The sequence below is a fragment of the Macaca fascicularis genome, chromosome 9, assembly GCF_037993035.2.
Source record: "Macaca fascicularis isolate 582-1 chromosome 9, T2T-MFA8v1.1".
Classification (NCBI taxonomy): Eukaryota; Metazoa; Chordata; class Mammalia; order Primates; family Cercopithecidae; genus Macaca; species Macaca fascicularis.
The window spans coordinates 20,947,571-20,974,126 of record NC_088383.1 but is presented as its reverse complement, the minus strand read 5'-3'; the positions used below and the strand labels follow the sequence as shown (position 1 = coordinate 20,974,126).

General features: G+C 35.9%; 1 protein-coding gene across 3 annotated transcripts in view; it reads right to left on the bottom strand.

Annotated features, from left to right (window-relative positions):
• The window catches only part of PLXDC2 (plexin domain containing 2), a 467,700-nt gene that overhangs the window by 202,666 nt on the left and 238,478 nt on the right, over positions 1-26,556 (bottom strand). For all 3 annotated transcript variants that reach the window (XR_010577861.2, XM_074001155.1, XM_074001156.1), the window contains one exon: positions 11,418-11,487. Coding sequence is in view for 2 of the 3 variants with exons in the window: in XM_074001155.1 (XP_073857256.1) it covers positions 11,418-11,487 (70 nt within the window). In the remaining variant the exon portion in view is untranslated. The remainder of the gene's footprint in view (positions 1-11,417; positions 11,488-26,556) is intronic.

Here is a 26,556-nt window from a genome sequence, read left to right as displayed (position 1 = left end):
TTAACCTGTCCACAACCTGAACATCCTTAACGATGGGCATTCAGGTGGTTTTCAGTCTTTAGCGGTGGATATCCTTATACACATTGTTCACACACAAATACACCTATAAGATACATTTTTAGGAGTAGAAATCACAGTGTTAGTTATACATTTTATATTTTAGTGGATAATAATACATTGTCATCAGCAAATCTTGAGACTTTCTTTTTCTCCATACCTTAAAGAAAATATCGAGCGACAAAAGTTACTAAAAGGTTTTTAAAAAACCTTTTAAAATTGCTCAAGTAAAAACAGCATCTCTATAGTTTTAACTTGCATTTCACTTATTGGGAGTGAGGTTATGTGTTAACATGTGTAACAGCCACTTATATTTCCTTTTTAAAAAATAAACTTCTAATTTTAGAATAGGTTGACATGTACAGAAAGTTGCAAAGACAGTATAGGTCTCCCATATACTCCACATCTGATTTCCCATACTACCAACATCATACATACCCTGACAAAGGTATGATGCCTTTGTCAAAATTTTTGAAACAATATTGATATATCATTATTAGCTGAATTGATATTGAATATTGATATATAATTATTAGCTGAATTATTAACTAAATGTATTCAGATTTCTCTATGTTTACATAATGTCCTTTTGATCTTCCTGGATTCTATCCAGAATATAACATTATATTTAGCTGTTATGTTTCCTTATGTTCCTCTTAGCTGTGATAGTTTCTCAGACTTCTCCTGTTTTTGTTTGTTTGTTTGTTTGTTTGGATGGAGTTTCACTCTTGTCACCCAGGCTAGAGTGCAATGGCACAAATACTGATCGGGTATTTTGCAGTGAGGTGTAGTTTTCTCTGGTTTATTTAAAGCTTGTTTGTTTGTTTTGTTTGCTTGCAAATAATATGCCTATGTGTGATCTTTTGGTGATCTTCTGGTTGTTTTTCTCCGAGCTTCCTAGTTTGATATCTGTCAGTTTTGGAAAGCACTCAGCTATTGGTATTTCCAACATTTCTTCTTTCTCTTTTTCTTCTCTTCTGATATTCCAATTAAGTTCATAGATGTTGTGTCTTTTGCTATTATCCGACGGGTCTCTGATATTCTGTTCTGCTTTTGTTTTATTTTCTTTCATTCCTTTTTTCTTTGCATTTCCATTTTAGAAGTTTCTTAGTCTTTAGTATTTAGTAGGTCTGTATCTTTGGGCTGTGACTCTCTTAAGGGTGTCTCTAGTGGAATAGGGTTTCCCCCTCCCTGCCTCCTACTCCCCTCCCTGGATATAGCATTCCAGATGTATTTCCCTAAAGTCTTGACTCTTGTTGACTATGAATTTTTAATTCTCCCTTATGTGAGCCTAGAAGACTCCAGGGGCTTGCTCCAGTGGGAGAAATGACCTCCCCCCAGCTAGGATAAGGCCCTAGGAAGGTCTTTGTTCTGGAGGAGGCTCTAGGTGTACTTCACAATGATTCCTCTTCCCTTACTCCAGCAGAGCCATCTGGGAGTTTCATAGATCGTCACTGGGAGAACCTTCTGCGGTTCCTGGGGGTCAAGCCCACAGAAGTTTAAAGGTCCCCCTAAGACTAGAATCTTCAGGAGTTTCCAGCCCTTAGGCTCATCCGCACTGAAATTCTAGCTTTGTGGAAGTCACATTTTAAGTATTATCAGCAATCTGTGGTTGCAGCGGCTTCTGCCCCAGATGATCCGATCTCCTCTGTGTGTCTTTGGATGTGCCTGTGTCTCTACATTTTGGGGACAGTGGTTTGCCTTCTGTGATGCGGTCAACTTGATTGGATCGAAGGATGCAAAGTATTGTTCCTGGGTGTGTCTGTGAGGATGCTGCCAAAGAAGGTTAACATTTGAGTCAGCGGAATCGGAGAGGCAGACCCACCCTCAGTGGGGGTGGGCACCATCGAATCAACTGCCAGACAGGCTAGAATAAAGCAGGCAGGAGAAGGTGGGAGAAGCTGACTTGCTCACTCTTCTGGCCTTCATCTTTCTCCTGTGCTGGATGTTTCCTGCCCTCGAACATCAGACTCCAAGTTCTTCAGCTTTTGGACTCTTGGACTTAACACCAGTGGTTTGCCAGGGGCTCTTAGGCCTTCAGGGACAGAATGAAGACTACACTGTTGGCTTCCCTAGTTTCGAGGTTTTGGGACTCATACTGGCTTCCTTGCTCCTCAGTTTGCTGATGGCTTATTGGGGGACTTCACCTTTTGATCATGTGAGTCAATACTTCTTAATAAACTCCCCTTCATAGATCCATCTATCCTATTAGTTCTGTCCCTCTACAGAACCCTAATACACCCTGCAATCTCAGCTCTCTCGTGGGTCTAACAGAAATTTTCAATTTTCAGTTTGTTTAGCTTTTTCTCGATAGAATGAGAGTGACAACCTCCAAACACTTTATAATAAATACCTGAAACCAGAAATTCCTGTAATTTCTTTTCTTTGTCATTTGCTCATTGTTTAGTTGCTACATTTCTCTTTTACTTACATGAGCTCTTTATATATTAAGGAGAACAGTCCTTTCACTGTCATATGTGTTTTAAATATTTCCTTTCCCAGGTTTTTTGTTTGTTTGTTTTGCTTTGTTTTTTCCTTTTTTTTTTCTTTAAGTTCTGGGATACACGTATGTGCAGAATGTCAGAATGTACAGGTTTGTTACATAGGTATACATGTGCCATGGTGGTTTGCTGCACCTATCAACCTGTCATCTAGGTTTTAAGCCCTGTATGCATTAGGTGTTTGTCCTAATGTTCTCCCTCCCCTTGTCCTCCACTCCCTGACGGGCCCCATTGTGTGATGTTCCCCTCCCTGTGTCCATGTGTTCTTATTGTTCAACTCCCACTTAGGAGTGACAACATGTGGTGTTTGGCGGTGTTTGGTTTTCTGTTCTTGTGTTAGTTTGCTGAGAATGATGACTTCCTGCTTCATCCATGTCCCTGCAAAGGACATGAACTCATTCTTTTTTGTGGCTGCATAGTATTCCATGGTGTATATGTGCCACATTTTCTTTATCCAATCAATCATTGATGGGCATTTGGGTTGGTTCCAAGTCTTTGCTATTGTAAATAGTGCAGCAATAAACATTCGTGTTTATGTAGAATGATTTATAATCCTTTGGAATTGCCACACTATTCCACAATGGTTGAACTAATACACATTCCCACCAACAGTGTAGAAGCGTTCCTATTTCTCCACAGCCTTGCCAGCATTTGTTGTTTTCTGACTTTTTAATAATCACCATTCTAATCAGCATGAGATGGTATCTCATTGCAGTTTTGATTTGCGTTTCTCTAATGACCAGTGATGATGAGCTTTTTTTCATATATTTGTTGGCCACATAAATGTCTTCTTTTGAGAAATGTCTGTTCATATCCTTTGCCCAATTTTAATGGGGTTGTTTTATTCTTGTAAATTTATTTAAGTTCCTTGTAATAGTTCCCAGGTTTTTATTTCTCTTTTCTTAAGTGAGGGTATTTAAATGCCATGAATTTTTAATATATGAAAATTTTATTATATGCATTTTTTTCAATATTTTCATTTATGGTTTCTGGGCTTTGTATCAGTCTTAGAAAAATGCTCCCAATCTCAGGATTATAAAGTAGTCCTTCTCTAGTCTTCTTCTAATGCATTGTTATATTTTATTTTTATGATAAAATAAATCAGGTTAATTTAAATAACATATTTCAAGCCTTATGGAAAATAAGAGAATTCAGAATATGAGCAGTATTATATACCAGTGGGAGAAATAAAACTCTGATAAGTAGTGTTAAAACATATGGGTACCCTTCTCTGTTAAAATAAATGAGTAGAAACCAGATTTCTACTCACTCCTTACAATCATTATTACAAGAGGACTGAAATATAAACAACATTTTTCAACTGAATTCTTGGAAGCTAGGGAATAGAAACATAAGACCAATGTCATCATTTCAAAGCAATCAGTATTAGCTCTTCCTTCCACTGCTATGTATTTCTAAAAAATTACCATCACAGTATACTTAAAATATTATATCTTGATTATCATGATAAACATTCTTTCCCTGCTAACACATAATCTTATACTTCATTTTTACATATATAATGTTCCATGACTCTTATTTTTCAAACTGTATAGAAAATGGGAGTACTCAATCATCTCCAAATTATATTATCAGTTATTAGATTTTATTTATTTATTTTTAGAGATAACATCTTGCTCTGTCACTCTGGTTGGAGTGCAGTAGCATAATCATAGGTAACTACAGCCCTGAACTTCTGGCCTCAAGCAATCCTCCTGCCTCAGCCTCCTGAAAAGCTGGGACTACAGGAGCATACCACTATGCTCTGCTAACTGTTAAATTTTTTTTCTGAAGAGATGAAGTCTCACTGTGTTGTCCAGGTTTGTCTCAAGTTTTATTAGATTCATCTAATATAAAATAAATAGCTTAAAAAATTTCTCCAAGATAATCTTTAATGATTAAGAGGTAGAAAGGTAAAGAGTGTGAGAACAATAAACCTGGCTTATACAAATACATTGGAGTGAAGATTTGAAAAATAGTTGTGTTTTCAAGGCATTTTGGAAGAAACTAGTAATTTACCTGAAGAGATTACCATGCTTCAAAGAAGAAGAAGAAAAAGAAGGGGAGAAGGAGGAGGAGAAGGAGAACAAGGAGGAAAAACAATTTTTTTCCAGAGCTTACTGACTAAAACTTCATAAACAGTACATTCATAAGTGGCAAATTTTATGCTTTGCATATTTTGCTACAATTAAAATATTTTTAACGTTTTCACTCTATAATTTACATTTTTTTTTACAAAATCTAATTGCTCTAAATTATCTTAATTTTACATTTTTTCTGGAGTCAACTAAAAGTGCTTTGCATTTTCTTTATGAGCTATTAACTAAATTGTGCTTATTTTTAAAATTAGCTTTGGAAATTGACAATAAGCCAATTAAAAGACATTTTCTTCGCCTTCAGGAGAAGCTTCTCATTTGAACAATAATTCCAGCAGATTAAATGAAAATTTCTCTGTAGCCCTCAGGCTATTCACATCAACAAAGTAATCTAACCCCATCATAACCCCACTAGAATTAGCCAACAAAATATTTAGATCTATTTTTTTTATGACTATGTCTCAATTCCAGAGCTATATAGCTCTAAGTGAGAGCATAGTTTTTAGCTACTTTAACTTTATACCAACTGGTTTTCTGTAATGTATTAAAAAAATAGAAAAAGATCTTGAAAATAAAGGTAGTAATGAAATAATGACTACATATAGAGAAATCTGTTTCCCAGTTCAAAGGCAAAATGTTACACAGAAATTGGACTAATATTTAACTCTGCATTTGGGGTTGGATCTTGAATACATTTTTAAATTGGATTGTTAGCAATTAAATAAACCTCAAGGCTACCTGGCTGCTACCAAGGGGGATGTCCATTCCCATCCCAATCATTTCACCCTTGACTATCTTTACGCTTTGATAACTTGGCCCTACAATTCTTGCTATACAAAGGATAGAATGAATATGTGGGTATAACAATATATATGTCTTACTGATTATAATGCTTGTTACCCAGTTATAAACTATGTTGTCACAATTAGAGAAAGATTTCAAGATTCTACCATGTGTTACAAAATTGCTAAATTTTCTAAGGTTTCCAGACAGTGTCCCAGAGTCGCAAAATGTCGTCATGGGACAGTCTTTAGAGAGATTCTGAACAGCACCAAGAAGTGATAGATATAGCCATGCTGATCAAGCGGACTTCCCAAGTTATTTACATGCTATTCTACTTCCTAGACACGAATGGTTGAGCCAGTCTTTAATAGGAGCAGTTAGAGATGACAATGGGTTATGTTCCTAAACATTCCTTGAGACCCTTTCTATGCTTTATGGAGAGAAATCTAATGAATGAGGTCATTAAAGAAAACAACAGACAACCTAAAAAGACAGCACAGGCCTTAAAGAAAAAGCATTTTGAAAAGAAATAAAAGAGAAAATGTACATGTGGAGAAAAATGCAGTAATAGCGTATGCTATCTATGTAGCATTTTCTACGAAACAGGTATCATTAACATATGTTAATTAATCATCACAAAATATTTATGAACCAGGTACTTTTATTGTGCTATTTTATAGGTAAGGAAACTGAGATCAGAGAGATTAAGTCATTTGCTGAAGATCATACAGTTACGATTGGCTTGGCTTAGGAACTGATGAAGTATTCAGATTCAAAAGTCTATTTATCTTAACCTGGAAGCCTGACTCCTCCTCTAAGAAAATGCAACTCAATTTCTGGCTTAAGTAGGAATTGAGGGGGCTCTTTTGAACTCATTTCTGAAATGACCAGGGTCTAATGTCAGTCCTGCACTATTTAGTATTTCTTTCCTTTATTTTCCAGGATTGGACAATGTTAGAGCATCTGGCATACATTGTTACTTTATTAATTAAACAGAGTCACTTAGATAACCTTTATTTTAAATTGGGTGATGTATTTAAGCATCTGTGTAAAATTGCTATTTATCTGAATTACTGCTGCAGTGACTAGGAAAGGCTACAAGCAAAAATATTACTGCCAGTGTTTCCAAGAAAGCCTGGATCTGCTGCAAGAAGATGAATGATGTTTTCCTGGTATAAACATCCCTAATGGAGTATTCTAGCACTAGCAATCAGTGGACACTTCAGTGGCCGTTATGATGAGCCTGGAGACCTTGTTTTTACCTACACCCTCGTCTCAGCTGATCCACCTCCCCCATTCCTGTCCTCCAATCATGACTTATCCATCGTATGCCAATGCTCTGCTCTCTTTTGTTTACGTCTAATGGTCCTCCTTCATTCTACCCATGTTTCTGCCTCTTGTATTTTTCTTGCTGATTCCTATTGAGTCAACTCTTGCTCCTGGGTGCTTCCTCTCTGGGTCTCCTAATGGCTTAATTTCCAATTATGCTTCCCACCCCTGCCGCAAGGAGCCAGTGCTAATGAAATAAAGCATGTATGAACAGACATGCAGGAGAAACAAAAGTGGTTGTGAATATGCAATTCGTGAAGGACAAAACAATATAGCCTGGCACAGGGTCTCACACCTGTAATCCCAGCACTTTGGGAGGCTGAGATGGGAGGATTGCTAGAGGCTAGGAGTTTGAGAGCAGCCTGAGCAACATAGTGAGACCCCATATCTACAAAAAAATCTAAACATTAGCCAGGCATAGTGGTCATGCCTGTAGTCCCAGCTACTTGGGGAGCCGAGGTGGAAGGATCACTTGAGCCCAGGAGGTCAAGGCTACAGTGAGCTATGATTGTGTCACTGCACTCCAGCTGGGGTGACAGAGTAAGATCCTGTCTACAAAATAAATACATACATATATAATAATGTTCAAGCTACTGAATCTACTGCTGACACTAGACAGTTTGAGGGAGGAGTAAATTATCAAAGAAGACAGCTCAGATGAACTCTCAGGGTTTTGGAGGTCTATCTCAGAGAATTATTTAGATGCAGTAGAGTAGACATCACGCAATTTATCTTTCTGTCTAGGAATCCTTGAGACTTGAGCTTGTAACTTTAAATTATTGAAGCCAGTTGGAATGGATTTACTTTCATCCAGCATCTATCTCTTTAGTATCTTCCATTCATGCATAGATCTCAGATAACCATAACCTGTGATCTCTGTTAATAATAATAATAATACAAAAAAACTCCATCCACCTTCTCCCTAGATGCAGAAAGTTAATGGATACAACACGCTTTGTTTTATGGGGTTATACACTTGAAAGAAGATGTGGTTGGTATTTACAAATCAATCATCATGAGTAATAACTAACTCTCTTCCTCTCCTAAAAAGACTTTTATTCCTGTTATTAATCAAGTCCCTATAAAGAGTATGAAATACTATTTTGGACTACAATTAAAATATTACCACTTGAAAGCCAGAACATAAAAGGAGCTGGGAGATTTGGTAATATACTTCCTGAAAACCTAATGAAGATAAGATGCATTATTATTGTTTTAAAATCTCTCTTAGTGGGAATTTAAACAGAAAAAAAACCTAATGATTATTGGCCAGATACAGGAAACTACTCCAAGTTTGAATTTTAATATACCATACTTCAAAAAATAAGATATTTTTTTCTTGGGCAGGAAACTGGTGAGCGAAGAGGCAAAGGAAGAAGGGAGATTTACATTTTACTTTTGTCTGTTTCACTTTTTAAATGTCCACGTTATTAGTTTTCGGATATGTAAATATATTACTTAATAAACATTTTAGTATTTTACGTAGCAAATGAAATAAAATAGAGCTAAAATTTAAACTGCTTTCTTATGAAATCTGTAAGTCAAAACCTGTGTAGAAAGAGAAGGCAAATTGTTCTATGATCAAGGTAAGTAATACACATTCATTATTAGCTTTTAAATTCATATCACTTTTGCTTTTCAGTCTCATGTCCAACTTCCCACAATTCCACATAGTACCTTAATTAAGAATCACCATCTCTCTACATACTTACATACTGGGACCAAAATTACCTGTATAACGTTACTTCTTCTCTTCCCCATTACATAAAGTAGTAATTAACCCATCTCACATACTCCCATCTCATCACCGTAATGGTACCCATGATGGACTCAGGTAAAAATGTCATTCCTAGGATAGCTATTTGATTACAAATCAAATCCTCAAACTTAAATCTACATTTTCGAACATTTAAAAGATCACACTAGCAGGCTAATAGTAAAAAAGAACCAATTAAAATATTCAAATAGAAAGAAAACAATGCAGTGTGATATGGAAAAAAAACATCTTGGTGGTATCACTAATGAAACTGTTGATGAAATTCAGAGAACTAGTTTTCTAGTGCTTGAAATATTTGTATTCTGAAGTATTTTTTATCTAGAAAGATAAATGAATGCTTTCAGATTCCACTATCAGTGAACCAGAAAATAGATGATATTTCCAATTCCATTGTACATATGGATTATTGAAGCTTTTGAATATTGAAATGTTTAATAAGCAAAGATTTTATTTTTATAGTTTATAAGATAAATGACCAGATGTTTTAGCTGTAATTCACATTTTAAACTAGAAACTTAAGCTCATTCACAGTAAAATACATATACAAAGAGGGTCCATGGTAAACTATGCATATGTCTACATTGTTAAACAACTTTCCATTTTTAAGTTGTGCTGATCTTAGCAATAAGATGAGACATTATCTTGACTTAATTTCAATGTTAAATTTGTGTCTGTGTGGAAAGAGATGGAGAGATTTCAAGGAAATGTGGGAAATGGCAAAACCATGAAGTAAGATGAAGAGGATTATGGTTTAAAGCATTCCCTTTATTTATTAGCACAGCTTGGATGCACCATGAAAACATATCACTTTAATTTTTCTCACACCCAATGTAGAAGCCGGTTCAAGAGGAATCTGTAAACACAAAAAGAACTGATAGCCAACAAAAGAGGCATCTTTGTGTTTCTACTTAAAACTCCCAGCCCAGGTCTATTGAGAATGGCCTGCAGTCAACTCGTGGTTTCCATTTTCCTTCCAAGACTTCTCTGGTTAAGAACCTTTTTAAGATTTGTAAGGATGGCAAGCATCTGTCAAATAGGTCTATCTGCTTAGGACGTCTGTCTAGTCAATCACAGAAGAGATCCCAGAAACACTCTGAACACCAATTTTTCTGTAGTCTTAACTCTCATTTAAGACTCAGAGATGTTTGAGTTACATCATCCCCGGAAACCCATAGCTTATCATTTGTATTTTCTTTTTCTGATTTCCGTTTGTTTTTTTCTTTAGAGATAGGGTCTTTCTCTGTTGCCCAGGCTGTAGTGCAGTGGTGTGGTCATAGCTCACTGCAGCCTCAAACTCCTGGACTCAAGTGATCCTCCTGCCTCAACCTCTCAAGTAGCTGAGATTACAGGTACATGCCACCATACCAGCTAATTATTTTATTTTATTTATTTTATTTTCAGAGATAGAGTCTTGCTCTGTCAGCCAGGCTGTAGTGCAATGGCATGACCACAGCTCGGTGCAGTCTCAAACTCCTGGCCTCAAGCGGTCCTCCTGCCTCAGCCTCCTGAGTAGCTGGGACTACAGGAGCACCCCACCATGCCTGGTTAAGTTTTTAAATGTTTTTGTAGAGATAGGGTCTCACAGTGTTGCCCAGGCTTGTCTTGAACTCCTGGGCTCAAGCAATCCTCCTTCCTGGGCTTCCAAAGTAGCTGGGACTACAGGTGTGAGCCACTGCACCTGGGCATATTTCATCACTTATATTTCCTAAGCAATTCCTCACATTCTGCTTCACTTTACCTAATATTTCACTAAGCTACACAACTCTAAGGCAGAGGTGGACTTATTTACCATCACTCAGAGTAGGTGCTCAAAACACTTCCATTTACTTGTTGATATTTCTGATTACAAATCTTCTTCTGAATCCTAAGTACCTTCTAGGTCTTATATTAAAGTATGGCAAAAAAAAAAAAATGGCAATGCTTAACATGGTTTTCACACCATCCAAAAGACCCCTGGTAAGAGTCAGTGAAGGAAAGAGACTCTGTCTATGGTGCTTTGGGCATAGATGCTCACAGCCTCTTTGTACATCTATAGAATTTCTTTTAATTTCTTCTTTACTTACTGTTCCATTTTTATGTGTTTTTCTCCTTCTTCCCTACCCCTGCATCATAAAGCCTACAGGGATATTCCCTGGCATTTTGCTTATCGCTTCTAGTAGCACTTGAAGACTAAAATATTTCTGACTTCTGAGATACACAATAAAGAATGATAATTACTTTGCTAGGATATTGCTAATCTCTAAACTAACCTCTAAGCTGGTGGAGAAAAATAAAATTTAAAACATTTGAGCTGGATTTCAGCCTTTATTTGAAGACTCTCAAATGAATTGTCAATCAAAATAGGTAACACTCAAGGAAAAAAATGATCAAAGCTAATGTGCATATGGTTGTGTGTTTTTGTGTATACATATGTGTGTGTATATATGTACATATATTTTATATGTTTATATATATTTATATATTATATAGGTTTATATATATTTTACATATTTTATATATATGTACATATATATAGCAAATATATACATTAAAAGAAAATTAAGATCACCAGCAGCTTCATTAAGCAGCCTTTCTTTCTAGCTCTATTCCAACTTCTGCCATGTGGAGAGTTTTACCAAACTACCAAAAAGGAATTAAAATTTGGAAGAAAAGCAGAGGTGATCTAGGTTGAAAATTATTATAAATACTTTTTTTTTCCTGCTGAGAAGTTTTCCAATAACAATACCCTTTGTTTGGTTTTATTTATACCTATGGCTTTGTGATAAAACACAATGGTTTTATCAATAAATACCCACCTTGAAATATAGAGTACATTAAAAATAACTGCAGTCAAACCATAGATTACTTAAGGTGAATGGGTAGAAAACCACTTACCCCCAGTCGCTACCGTGATTTCACGTAGGAAGTGGCCATAAAATGGAAAATCGAAGGACAGATTCACTCTCTGCAAAAAACACCACCAGAGAAGAAAATCAATAATATGTAGCATAGTAAATGTGAAATGAAGAGTCTTTCACTTAAAACAAAAATGATGCTTCTACTTTACCCCACAATTATTATAGTTTGCTTTTAAAACCTGAGTCCTCGGTAGTACTAAATAATATAATATTTTTTTTCTGGTAATTAAATTTTGAAGTATGTGAAAAGAAAATAGTTAACATCACCACTGCATTTTAGTTGTCCACTGAATAATCAGTTCAGTCTTGATGACAGGCAACTTATTCTGAGGTTCTTTTTAGTTTGACTAGTTCCTCCAAAAATAGTAGAGCATGTTATGTCAAGATTTCATTGGATTAAAAATCAAAAGCGATTTTATGTTACATCATTACATATTTAATTTGTTTTATGTACATCCCATAATGAAAAGCAGTTTCATGGAAGATGTCTTGCACCAACGGATCTAGACCTAGAGACTTTTTTTTTTTTTTTTTTTTTTTTGAGTCAGAGTTTCACTCTTTTGCCCAGGCTGGAGTGAAGTGACACAATCTCAGCTCACTGAAACCTCTGTCCCCCTGGGTTCAAACAATTCTCTTGCCTAAGCTTCCCAAGTAGCTGGGATTACAGGCACCTGCCACCATGCCAGACTAATTTATTATATTTTTAGTAGAGATGGGATTTCGCCATGCTGGCCAGGCTGGTCTCGAACTCCTGACCTTAAGTGATCCACCTGCCTCAGCCTCTCAAACTGCTAGGATTACAGGCATGAGCCACGACGCTCGGCTGACCTGCAGACATTTTTATCTTTCAAATACAATCACCTCTCCAAATTTAGCGTATTATGTCCACTCTTAAAAATACAAGAGCTGTAGGACAAACAATATTGGTTACTGGAGAGTACATTTGGAGTACATTACAGATATTTAGGGAGACAGTTCCTAGATTGCACCCTTTGTTTTCATAAAATGGGGCCACGAGCTTTAGCTCTTAGTATTTAACTACACAGGTATATAGTGCCTATTTTTAAAAATATATATACATATATATGTATGTATAAAAATGTTAAATATATATTTATATATATGTGTGTGTATATATCTATCTGTTAAAACCCAAAACATAAAAAAACCTAATCTTTGTTTTATGTTTGAAATGATATTAAGTAGATATATTATTATTAGACAAGAAACAAGAGAAACACTAAAATGGCAGAAACCGCAATTACTTTTGCACCAACCAAATATAATACAGATGATCACCTGAAATAGAAGTATCCAGAGGGAAAATAATTAGTTGGTTGAGAGCCCAACAGCACACATATACAAACTACCTATAATAACAGGCTATTACATTAAAATTCCACAATTGCTATATTGTATCTCTCCCAATATACAAATTTTAAAAGTAGAAAAGTGTATCTAGATGGAATTTAGCTTTCTCCAATTTTGCAAATGATTGCTTTTTTATAGCCATCACGATTTCTAATGACTTATTTGACATGAAATTAATCACTCAAAATTTAAAGCAACTTTCAATTAGATTTTCTTTTTAATGCAAGCCTCATCTTTATAAAAGATTTATGATCATTTTTATTTTGTGCTGACTAACAGGAACAGCAAAACTCATTTTCATGGAGCTAACTGAAATAAGTGGTCACTAAGAACCCTAAAATGAAGGAAGGATTCAATGGCAGGATCATTTATCTCAAAGATGTCAGTAATAATTTTATAAAAGCACTTGCTTAATATATTGTTTTCCATCATTCTAATTTATTTCCATGCTCATCAGTAAATTGGTAAAATTTACCTTCTGCATTCTCACTTTTAGAGTCAGAGTTTGATTTAAATATATGTCTCTAATGAACCCTAACAATTACCACCAAATATGAACCAAAAGACTAGGATATGAGTTTCTCAGTCACTGTAAGTATTTAAATATGTTTGGAATTAGATTAAGATACAGGGATACAGATTTAAGCTAAAGACCTTTTCTTGAGGACAAATAGATCTTCAAAGGAAATTTGCAAATACATCAATAATTCTGACTGAAAAGGTTCCCTGTTGAAATGACAAGTTTTCCTTAGTTACCACTATTGCCTGCTTCACTCTGATATGGAATCACGATGGCAATCTAGGAAGATACTGTCTGCTAAACAGTTGTGTAATCCATTCATTTCTTGCCAGTCACTACCGATACTCTTCTCCAAACATCGGTCACTATCATTGCAGTAACTTCCTCATAAGTGTCATGGCTCTATTTCTCTTTAAATTCATTCTGTATGCGAGGGCCTCAACTCCCAGACCACAGGCCATGGCCTGTTAGGAACTGGGCTATGCAGCAGGCAACCCAGGGAAGCTTCGTCTGTATTTACAGCTGCTCCCCATGGCTTGCGTTACCACCTGAGCTCTGCCTCCTGTCAGATCAGCAGTGGCAGCATTAGATTCTCATAGGAGTGTGAACCCTATTGTGAACTGCACTGGGAGGGATCTAGGTTGCATGCTCCTTATGAGATCTAATGCCTGATGATCCATCACTCTCATCCATTACACCCAGGTGGGACCTTCTCATTAAAGGTAAACAAGCTCAGGACTCTCACTGATTTTATATTATGGTGAGTTGTATAATCATTTCATTATATATTATAATGTAATAATAATAGAAATAAAGTGCACAATAAAGGTAATGTGCTTGAATCATCCCAAAACCATCTCCTCCTACCCTCTGTGGAAAAACTGTCTTTCATGAAATTGGTTCCTGGTGCCAAAATGGTTAGGGCTTGCTGCTGTATATTACCTAGCATATCACTCCCCCACTTGAAATCATTCAATCTAGAATCCCATTCTCACTGAGAGTCATGCCAACAAGGTGAACATGAGTTCTAGGGCACACCATGAACTAGTCCCTGCTATTTGACAACTTTTGCCCTCATACTCTCTGCTCCAGTCAGCCATAGGCAACATCTTTTAGTTCCTTGCATTGCTACCCTTAGCTCTTGTCTGTGGTACAGATATGTGACATCCCTTCTGATGACAATATTCTCTCAATCTTGGTCAGTCATGGCTTCCATATTCTTCAAGCCTTGCCTTAGCTTGGATTACGCCTAAAGCCAATCTTGATATAAGGACTTAGGGGCAGACAGTTTATTTGGAAGGTGATCCCAGATAGCACTTGCTCAAGGGACTAGGAAAAGTAAGACAAGGAAAAAGGAAAAAAAAAAACAATAGCAGGTATAGTATTGGACATGTTATCATTATAACCGATTGGCCCTCAGTCCCCATGGACTGAGCAACAGTAGAGAAAAAAACAAAACAAAACAAAAACATGCCTCAGAATCATTTAACCGGAGGTCAGGAGGCTGGGACATTCATCTTTCCAATCCTACAGAAAGGACTTTGTGATTAATTGGACTTAAAAGTTTGGAGTGAGTGAGAGACATCTGGAGTCAAGCACAGATCTCTAAGATTTCTAGCTGATTGACTGGTGAACCACAGTGTCACCAACTGAGATTATGAATGCAGGAAGAAGAGCCATTTTGGATAGCTGTGAGTAAGAAAACTTGCTGTGTCACTAATTAGTTATGCATCCTTTAATTAAATAATAAATGACCCCAAATAGTATATAAAACAAAGGACTCTTCTGCAACCAAAGAGGCTAACAGAACCCTGGGCATTGTCATAAAAAGCAATGTCAATGAAAAAATCACAGCGCTTTGGGAGGCTGAGGTGGCGGATCATGAGGTCAGGAGATTGAGACCATCCTGGCTAACACAGTGAAACCCCATCTCTACTAAAAACACAAAAAATTAGCTGGGTGTGGCGGTGGGCACCTGTAGTCCCAGCTACTCGGGAGGCTGAGGCAGGAGAATGGCATGAACCCGGGAGGCGGAGCTTGCAGTGAGCTGAGATCATGCCACTGCACTCCAAACTGGGTGAAAGAAATGTAATGCTGAAGCAATGGTGTATTTACTACAGCTTAAACATTATGTGCTCTTGGATTTCATCCTTAAGAAATACTTAACATGAAAGAAAAAGAAATATGCAAGAAAATGGTGGTGGGAAGACCCAACAAATGCATTAAGAGTCTTGACAAAACAGAAAATAAAAACTCTGAAGTAAAATATTAAAGAACATAAAAGGTATAAATAAAATCAACTGAATTTGCTAACTACTTTCTTAAAATCTATGGAAAAGAGTTAGCTATTTGAAAGAAGGGGGAATGGTAACTTTGAGACAAACAAAAGCAGCATTATGTCTTCCTATGGTAGAAAATAAAATTACGAAACATTTTTTGAAGACTTGGTCGGAGTGTACAGAGTCCAGGTGGTTTGCAGTAAATTTATGGCACCTACATCCATATATGACTGTGCCTTAAGGCCACATCATGCTTTCCCAAAACATATCCTATTACAATTTCTGGGGGCAACAGATTATCAGACTCGTTCAGGTCATACTCCTAGATTTCTGAGTGTGTCTATACCTCTTCTTGCCTTCTTTACATATTTTTCCTATGTTAATTGCTATCCATTTTCACACTATTACAATCTCTGCTAATTCTTTTTTAATAACACAGGAATTATAATCCAAAATATACTCAATTCCCATTTGACTTGTTTGCCTATTTCTCAGTGGTATTGCAAGGATGAATTATTAGTCAACGCCTCAAAACCTTGAATACAGAAACCTTTGAATAAAGAGTTAGGAATCCAGAGTGGGCATATCTATAATCCTCAAAGTCATGTTTTAAAATGTCACTAATAAAAACTTCTTTTTGTTTTAGGACAGTTTCTTATTTACCATCATAAAGTCATACTTTTCTGACTCCCCAAGTCTTTTTATTTCAGCTTTATAAGAAATAATCCTGCTGAAAGTGGCTTGCAGGAAGAAAATGAGTAGTCACCGTGGTTTTCATAATTGCTGATCTCATGAGTTTATCATAGCAAAGGATCAAAAGAATACAATGACCATCCACTTATTCAAGAATGAATTAATAATCATTAGGTTTTACACACATATTTTAATATTCTATTTTTATTCATTCAAATAATTATGTTTGAGGGGCACGTATTTGTCTCCTAAAACTCTCAAACAGGTGAGATGTTATTCTTATTGGTAAAGTGGTATTTATGATTTTTTTTCATAAAACAATTTCAAATATAAGATCAAATAAATATTGAGTCACATTATTTTCAGTTCATTTATTTATGTCAAGTATTAACTTTGTGAGTTGTAAAATAAAAGAAAAATTATATTTGCTTTATTTACATAAATATTTCTAGTATATTGGTGTATTTCCAGTAATATTTATATCTCTAATACATAAAAATGATTCGACAAACACCATACACCTATGATAAATTTAACTGGGATGTGATATTTTCTTCCAAGATACATGTAACAATTTACTAACTTTATTGAAACTGTATAAGGTCCACATAAAATTTATTCACCTATAAATGCTTAGAATAGATTATTGTTGTCTTGCTCCTTTACTCATCATAAAACACACATTTTATAGTCTTTTTTTAATGGAAGTATGTGGAACTGTATTTTTAAATATTTAATTGCTCTTTCCAAATTATTGAATGCTTTAGCATGGGTTTGGAGTCGCAGAGACCTGAAATTACATTTCAGCTTTGGTATTTAGTAACTGTGCGATTTCATACATTATTTAACCTTTTTTATTTTTTAAATTTATTTATTTATTATTTATTTATTTATTTATTGAGACGGAGTCTCACTCTGCCACCAGGCTGGAATGCAATGGCACGATCTTGGCTCACTGCAACCTCTGCCTCCCAAGTTCAAGTGATTCTCCTTCCTCAGCCTCCCTAGTAGCTGGGACTACAGGCATGCGCCACCACACCCAGCTAATTTTTGTAATTTTAGTAGAGATGGGGTTTCACCATGTTGGCCAGGATGGCCTTGATCTCTTGGCCTCGTGATCCGCCCACCTCGACTTTCCAAAGTGCTGGAATTACAGGTGTGAGCCACTGCACCCGGACTATTTAACCTTTTAAAGCCATAGTTTGCTCATTCTGTAAGGTCAAGACACTTCTTCAAAAGGTTATCATAAGGATCAAATGACCAAATAATACCTGGACCATCATAAGCATTGAGTCAATGAAGTATAACAATATACTGTGTACACGAAGGTGTCTAGCACTAGTTATTTAAAACTAGTTTCCTAAGCAAGTATAGCTCCTTATTTGATTCCTAATAAATAGCTGAACATGATTTATGTTCTTTCAAATACAGCAGTGCATTATCACAGCTCTTAAAGAATTAAACTAATTCTGGTTAATTGTTTTTCTAATAGAATCGTTATCTCAATTAGACATGTTTCTAGGCAATGTTATGATGTCTTCATTTTTGTCATATTAAAATAATCATAATTATTGTATATGTAGGTGTTAAAAGAATGAAATTAACATTTAATATATCAGACATTATGCTAAGTATTTTGCCTGTATTTAGCAATAATGAATGCTAAAATCAGTAGGTTGAGGTACAATGAGAAGCAGGACATTTGTATAGTCTCAAAGCATCTTTCAACAAGATTTTTTAATTACAAAAGGAAAAAATGGTAGCTTTACAGGGAAAAGACAAAACCTGTTAGGCATCACCTTAACCAGGTAATCAAAATTAACCTCACACTAATGAGACTTATTATCATCATGTACCTCCCGATATGATGCACAAGGAAGGACAAAATATCATCCCCATCATAATATTGCCAAAAACAGAGACCTACATTTAATCATGAAGCAATAGTAGACACTCAAAATCAGGGACATTGTACAGAATAACTGGCCAATACTCTTTAAGAGTGTCAAGTTCATGAAAGACAAAGACTGAGGAATTGCTATAGATTGAAGGAGGCTAGAATATTTGACAAATAAATGCTATATGGGTCCTAAGTTGGATCTTGAATAAGAAAAAATAATTTGCAGACAATTAGGAAAACTGGAATAAGGCCTATGGATTATTTAAGAGTATAGTACCAACACGAATTTGTTGAGACTGTTAATGGTATCGTGGGTATATAAGGTGTTAAAATTTACAGCACTAGGTGAAATCTACATGGAAACTCTTTAAAATTTTTTTGCAAGTTTTTTTATAAGTCTGAAATTATTTCAAAACAAAATTTTACAAAAATAAAGGATGAGTGATAAATTCAAATCACCAGTAGGTATTAGAGATAAGACTTCAATCCAAACACGTTGGGCTCCAAAACCCTGCGTTTTGACAACTGTATAATTTCTATATTTCTTTTTTTATACTACGTGATTCGTTTCCCACCTGTTATAAGCCTTCAGTGACTGTGTTTTCTATATGGAATCTTTAATATTGTCAGTCTTTCACTCTTGGTAGACATAACAACATAATTTTCTTTAAAAATTAGTAATAGTAAAACATCATTTGAAAGCACCTAGACGCATGAGGCCAGAGACACAAAAGAGAGAAAATTTGAGAAAGGTGCAGAGCAGTCTAATTAGATCAAATGCACCAAATCACAGGGACTGGGCTAATAGAGCACCAAGCTGGGCTGAGCCATTGCGCCATTGGCCACACCTGGGCCTAGGCACAACAGGGGGCCCCTGCTCACCCAGTGACCAGCCCAGTCTCAACGACTTCTTTTTTTCTTTTTCACACTCCAGGATCAGATGTTTTCATTTCTTACCCTCTAAGGATAGTTCCTTAGAAGACAGGAGCTTGTCTTCTAAATGTATAAAACATTTACTTTCTTTTTTAAAATTCTCAATGGTAATTGTCATTTCGTGCTTTATTCCCCTATTAAACTGAAATAACTTTGCTTATAAAAGTAATATAGGCCAGATGCGGTGGCTCATACTTGTAATCCCAGTGCTTTGGGAGTCAGGAGGATCGCTTGAGGCCAGGAGTTTGACACCAGCCTGGGCAAAATAGCAAGACCCTGTCTCTACAAAAATAAAAAAGAATTAGCCAGCCATGTTGGCCTGCAATCCCAGCTACTCGGGAGGCTGAGGCAGGAGGATTGCTTGAGCCTAGGAGATCCAGGCTGCAATGAGCTATGATCACACCACTGCAATCCAGCCTGGGTGACAGAGCAAGACCATGTCTCTAAAAATATAAAAAATAAAAGTAATATAAACTCAAATGTGGTTGACAGAAAAAAATTAAAATTGGCAGGCTTTCACAACAAGCGATTATCAAAGAGGGAAAATAAAACATGGAGAGGCATATATTTGAATAAGAGCATTGCAAACTTCTTTGTTATACCATAAAGTAAGATCCTGCTTCCAGGCCCTAAGTGAGCCTAGTGTATCCCAAAATAAAATAGCACAGTGGGCAGGATCATAATAATGCTTTTACCATGTAGAATTTTTTTTAATGGGATTTTAACCATTCTCATACTCTGGGAGGAGTTGACAGACATGGGTCATTAATCCAGTCCCTGAAAACACTGGAAACCTAATTAAAAAATCAAAATGTTCATGGAAAGGGCTGATCAATATACAAATGCACAAACAAAGAACTGGCTACTTCTTTGAGAATAAAGTCCATCAATTGAATTGATTTTCCGAGTTAGAAATTCTAACCTCTTCAGCACTTTTCTTCATAGCAAAACTTAGAACTTAATTAATCCTGGCTATTGAATGGCGCTCTTCAAGGGAATATTCATAAACTGGAAAACAAAATGTAAACATTTGCAATTAGCTGATGCTGGTGCACATGAACCTGAGAATAAATGAACAATCACCATATCTTTTGACCTCTCTTACTGCATGGTTCCCAGCAAACACGTGGCTACAGTAGCTTGCCTGTACTTGCAAACGCTGAGAATTATTCATATTAGTTATGTGATATTTACAACTCTGGCAGAGTTCAGAGAGTCCAGCTGTTCAGGGATACAGAAAGAATGTGACAGGATTTTATAAAGAACCCTTCAAGGACACATGGGGTTTGGGTGAGAGCCAGAAGGAATTGCTTCTAGATTTTTCATGCTACCCTAGAAGCAAGTCAAGAGAGTTCTCCAAGCTTCTCAAACCTCAAGGTGCGAATGAATCACCTAGGGTTCCTGTTACAATTCAGATCCAGATTCAGGGGGCAGAAATCCTGCATTTCTAGCAAGCTCCTGGTGCTTCTGATACTGCCCCCTAAACCCCACTTTGAGTAACAAAGCTCTGTGTTATATAAGCGGTCTTTGAAACTCCAAAATCATTGCCGTAAGGAAACTTTGGCAAGAGTGAAATAGGTTAAAAGGAAGAATAGACTTGTTTCTGGAAAACATAATCTCACTTTACCAGGTAGCACATGTATGCCCTAAAATTTTCCATTGACAGAACTGAAATCTAGAGGTTCCTGCTAGCCAAGTGTCTTTAAAACTACGGTTCGCAAAGCCTGAAGGTTGTGACGTTTTTGTGACATCCTTGATCAATGATCCTCAAACAGGGCAAGACAAAAAAATATTTTGTTGTGTTTATCGTTCAGATAATGGAAAGGTCCTTCCTTTTCTCAGTAGATAACAATCTGCCTTTCAGGCAACAAACTCCCTAATTTCCAGTCAGTGGAAAATGATCATTTTTAAAGGTAAATGTTTGCATAATAATTATTATTATCGATGTAACAGATATCTTGGACACTATTCCAGGTATCTCTTTAAGCACTGTACAAATGCTAAATTATTTAGTCCTAATGACCAACCTTAGGAGGTAAGCACTGTTATTACTTCCATTTAATAGATGAGGAAGTGATTAAGAAAGAGTTAATAACATGCTCAATGTTAAACCTCACAGTTGGCAAAGTGAGGACTCAAATCCAGGCAATCTGGTTCCAAGTCCATGCGTTTTGACACTACTCCACTGACATGTTAGGATGAAACGTTCCTAACACACAGGAATGATGAATCCTCTAGGTGATGGGTACCCCAGACGCTCCAACTTCATCATTACACATTCTATGCATGTAACAAAATATCACCTGCACCCCATAAATATGTAAAATATTATGTACCAATTAGAAAATATTTGTAATTTAGTGGGTAAAGTTCATGAGCGAAGCAACTAAATAATTCAAAATTCAATTGCTGATTGAAATTGAAATTTAGACCAAGTTCAATTTTCCTTCTTCATCCTCCTTTGCTAACTTCTCTTTTTAAAAAAAAAAAATTATTTGGAAATAATTTCAAAAGAAAGAAAAGTTACAAAAAATAATATAAAGAGCCCCCTACCTCTTTTTTTAAATGCAGATTCATGTTTTCCATTTGGCCACATTTGTCAACTTTCTAATTTTTTTCAAAAAACTAAGTAAATTGATACTTCTCAACACAGCGTCCAAGAGTTGCTCCCTTATGACATCCTTGGCATCCTACAGTTTAGCCCACATGGAATCAGGACTAATGTGCTTTACCTTGGCCCAGTTATTAAACTTGAACCTTACTTGGCATTTCTTTACAGACAGATACTGCAGGGTAGGAAATTTCTGGCAATCTATCATTAATAGAGAATGGCTAATAGGGTTTCACTTCTAGCCCCATTGGAATTTTAACAGAGCACCTCTAGCAAAATGAGAAAAAAGATGCCTATTCTCTGGGGCTGGGAATTCCAGGCACACTAGACATTCTGATGGGAAGGCAGTTTATAAACAATCCACATAAAAAGGGGTGAGTTTGTGTCCTTTGTAGGGACATGGATGCAGCTAGAAACCATCATTCTCAGCAAACTATCGCAAGAACAGAAAACCAAACACCGCATGTTCTCACTCATAGGTGGGAATTGAACTATGAGATCACCTGGACTCAGGAAGGGGAACATCACACACCGGGGCCTATTATGGGCGTGGGGAGGGATGGCATTGGGAGTTATACCTGATGTAAATGACGAGTTGATGGGTGCTGACGAGTTGATGGGTGCAGCACACCAACATGCCACAAGTATACATATGTGACAAACCTGCACGTTGTGCACATGTACCCTAGAACTTAAAGTATAATAATAAAAAATAAATAAAAATAAATAAATAAAAACAAAGAAAAAAACAATCCACATAGAAACCTGGCCATTTTGTGTAGGGTATTATCCATCCATCACCTAAGTGATATGCTATAATTAGGTAGGAAGGAACAGACAAAAATAAAGATATTGGGACCAGGTATAAAAAATATTTTAAAAATATACTGAAATACTAACCTGCCCAGGGAATCTCAATCCTCAAACACAATATTTTATAATTTAAGATTTTTCACAAGAATTAAGATAATCTGCTTTCAGATGTATTTACTCTAAAAAAATGTTATATTCCATTTACAGTTTGCTAAGTTTTCTGTTATGAAACATTTTCTTTCAAAGGAGTCATGTAACATCTTTATCAGTTAATAACTTTAGGATGAGAATATGTTTTACACTCATGTTATCTAAAATTAAACTGTCGTAAGTCTTCATAGGCTCCTGAAGAGATGACAGAAAAGATGATAAGAAATAAGTTGGAAAAGAGAATCTCAGGTGAAAAGCAGAGTAAATACACTTGTTTATTGCACCTGAGACATGGTTGAGGGGTCTCCTTTTTAGCAGCGTTTATGGTTATAAAAGTTTAATATGAAACCTTCTAACAGGGTTTATCAGAAACCTAAAATGTTTGCCTCACTCGTGACTTTAAAAGGTGAATAGATATTTATCTATCTAGAATTATTTTATAGCCATCACTGGTAACACAGAATGTATTATGTTACCTTCCATGGCTAATGTTATGTAAAAAATGGTGCTCATCCTTCACTAAAGACCCAAGATGAAGAAATAAGATTAAATTGTAATGAAATAGGAACTCAAATATGATCTGTCAAATAAGAAGGCAACTTCTTGCTTTGGGAAGCTAAGATTTCTTACATGAAGAAGAAATGGATCAATGTGAATTTCTTAAGGCAGCTGTCCTTAAGGCTCTCCAAAGTCCTTTCCATGTCTAAAATTTGGTTCCTAGATTCAGGAAGAATAGCAAGAGTAGATTAAATTATTAGTAATATGCATGTATTTATGTAATTATGTCAGTAAAAGGAGTTAGTTAACTTCAGCATATTAGGTGGCCTAGGGAATGTTTAATCTGTCATAAGTGCCATCGGCAGGACAGGGGTAGACTGTTCCATGTACTTACTGGCTTCCAGGCTGGTGGACCAGCCCGTTTCCCAGGCATGCAGAGAAATACAACTCAGCCACTCGAATCATGCTAGTTTTGTGCAATGAAAAAGAGTCAGGCCCTGGAATAATACTTGGGACAAAAGGGATTAACCTCAAGTTTGGTAAGTGACGTAAGTATAATTCAAGTAAAATGAATTAATAGAATTTCTTAAACTACATAAGTAACTATCAAGTGCCATAACATTTCATTTTAATATATTGTATGTGGTAGGCAGGACAGACATTACTATCACAACTACTTAGTACAGGAAGAAATTGACAGGGAATTTAGGGATTTGCCCAAGGTCTCATAGTTGTAAGAAACTTGAATTTGGATCTCATGATGCCAAATCCTATGCTTTTGAATCCCTGTTATTTTTTAAACAAATTAATCCATGATTACTTTGGAGTGTACATCTGTTTCGTAGGACGTTGAAGACTAGAACATACCTTTTAAATATCCAAAGAGAATTCCTTTACTATTTTGCAACTACGAATTTTCTGAGTATTTAGAATTTGATTAGAGCAAAAATATGAATAGTATTCAATAAAACATTACATTATGTCGAGTATATTTCTTCCTTTATGTATGTAGAAGACTTTATTCAACTGAAATTAAGCTACAGAGACATATGCAGACACAACTTATCCCAGTCTGTTATCAAACTGGAGAAAAATCCTACGAGTAAAGACAAGTAAGATCAGGTTGATAAACTTGTGTCTCACTTGAATTGAAGCAACTCAAAAGACAGAATGCAGCAAGTTTATTCAACCAGTCAAATGTAAGAGTAAATAAAAAGCAACCTATTATTAGACATTACGAATAGAACTCAGGCAAAAACATACAGTCTAGATAATAGCCTAATAGAGAAAGCAAATTATATTGCCTTTCAATTTAATCATTTTGAAAAATAAGCACTTATCAACAGATTTTTTGATGCACAGAAGAAAATAAATGTGTCCGATATGAAAAACCAACTTACTATAGTCACCATCAGCAGCCAAATGTAGTTCTCCCAACATAAACATGATGCAAATATGAGACTCATTGCTAACTGAAGCAATGAGTTATTTTCCTGAAGGGAATAAATCTCCAGAAGACTTAATTTTTAAAGGAATTTTTCTATGTATATTCAAGTAGTCAGAAATGTCATCAAAGACAGTTCAATATAAAAATTTTAAACAATCAACACATAAAAAGTCAAACAAGTTTCATCAAAAACCTTACCTGCATTATGACAGAGATAGAGTGAGATAGAGAATAGCACTTCAACCATTTCATTTTGCGGTTGTTTCATATTTAAAGAATCAATCTTCCTACCAACATATAGAAAGATTGAAAAATATTTAAGCCAGAGTATGTTTATGTCTGGCAAACAGTATATTGGCAATTGTTTGGCATAAAATATATACATAGAAAGATATAGATAGAAATATAGAGATATATCAATCATCTTTACCTATCTATCCATCCATCCATTAATATGTCTGTCTACCTATCTTTCCATCTACCCATCCGTCTATCCTATACCTAGATCTCTAGCAATTCTTCCACCCATCATCCATCCATCTGTCCACCCATCCATCCATCCATCCATCCATCCATCCAACCATCCATATTTATGCATCTATGTATTTATCTATCTGAGAGAGACTCTTAGAGAGACTCAGATATTAACTTATTTGGGAATGACAAGATGCTAAGTCAGTTTAGCAAGACTCCCCACCCTTGATGTCTGACCATCCTCAATACTGATCAAACCCTCATCCCCTACCCTTGCTATCTAATCACCCTGACCCTCCTTCAGTAAAAATCCTAACAACTCAGTTTAGGCACAATAGCCACTTACTTCTCACGTCTCCTCTTATAACTTTCCCTCCACTGATGCCCACTCTGCTCTTGGCCATATCTTCATCTTGCCCATGCTACGTTCAGAACTGAGCCCAATTCTACATCAAGATTCTTTCCCTCATTGCAATAACCCTAAATACAATCTGTTTTTACTGCCTTAACTACTTTCTTTGACAGGGTTATTATTTTTGTTGTCAAGAATTAGAACACTCAAATAATAATGCTCAGCAACTGTATTGTTTTGTTGAGGTTTTCAGTGTCCTTTTATAAGTATTTCATTTTTATTCTCAACATAGCACTGGGAGGCAATCAGGGCAGGCATTTTTACCCCCTTTCTTCCAGCTTACAAAATTGAGGTGCAAAGAGGCCAGAATCCACAAAAATAAGTGTTGGAGCTAAGATTTCCTAACTTCAAACACTGGACTCCTTCCACCAGGACAGAGAGATATATCTTTAGGAGTTGTCAATCAGAACGTCATTTCAGAAGACAAAATAATTCTAATATGTCTGGCAGTTGAATCAAACCGTGTCCAGAAATAAATTAAATAATATAGATGTAGAAATATAGAAGAAAATCACAAAAATGTGAAATTTCAAATGTCTAGAAAGAGGGAAAAGAACAAGTCCAGGCTGGTTTCTAGGTTTATAGTCAGAAACTTTTAGATTTGCAACCTGAAAACTGTGCGGCTCTGAATGAAGGACAAAATACCCAGATAATTGTGAGAATTTTAATATAAAGTGCCTGCCTCATTGCTTACCATCTGCCAGGAACTCATACCAATTCTTCACTTTGCTTTAGCTAGAAAGACATGGTCTTTGCCTTAATTTGTCAACTGCAAAACTAGGTTTTAGCATCTGCTTATTTTGCAATAATGATTTAAGAAATGTTATTTAAACAAAAATGACAATGGAGAGATTTGAAAGTACATGTAATCAAATTCCACTATACACATACGTCGTGTAAATACCAATGATTATGATTGAGATTATAAAAGGAAAGAGATACCAATGTGTGTGGGCATGTCAAATATGTGAATTAAATGATTCCTATGTTTTATTCTGCTCTGAAATTATAAGAT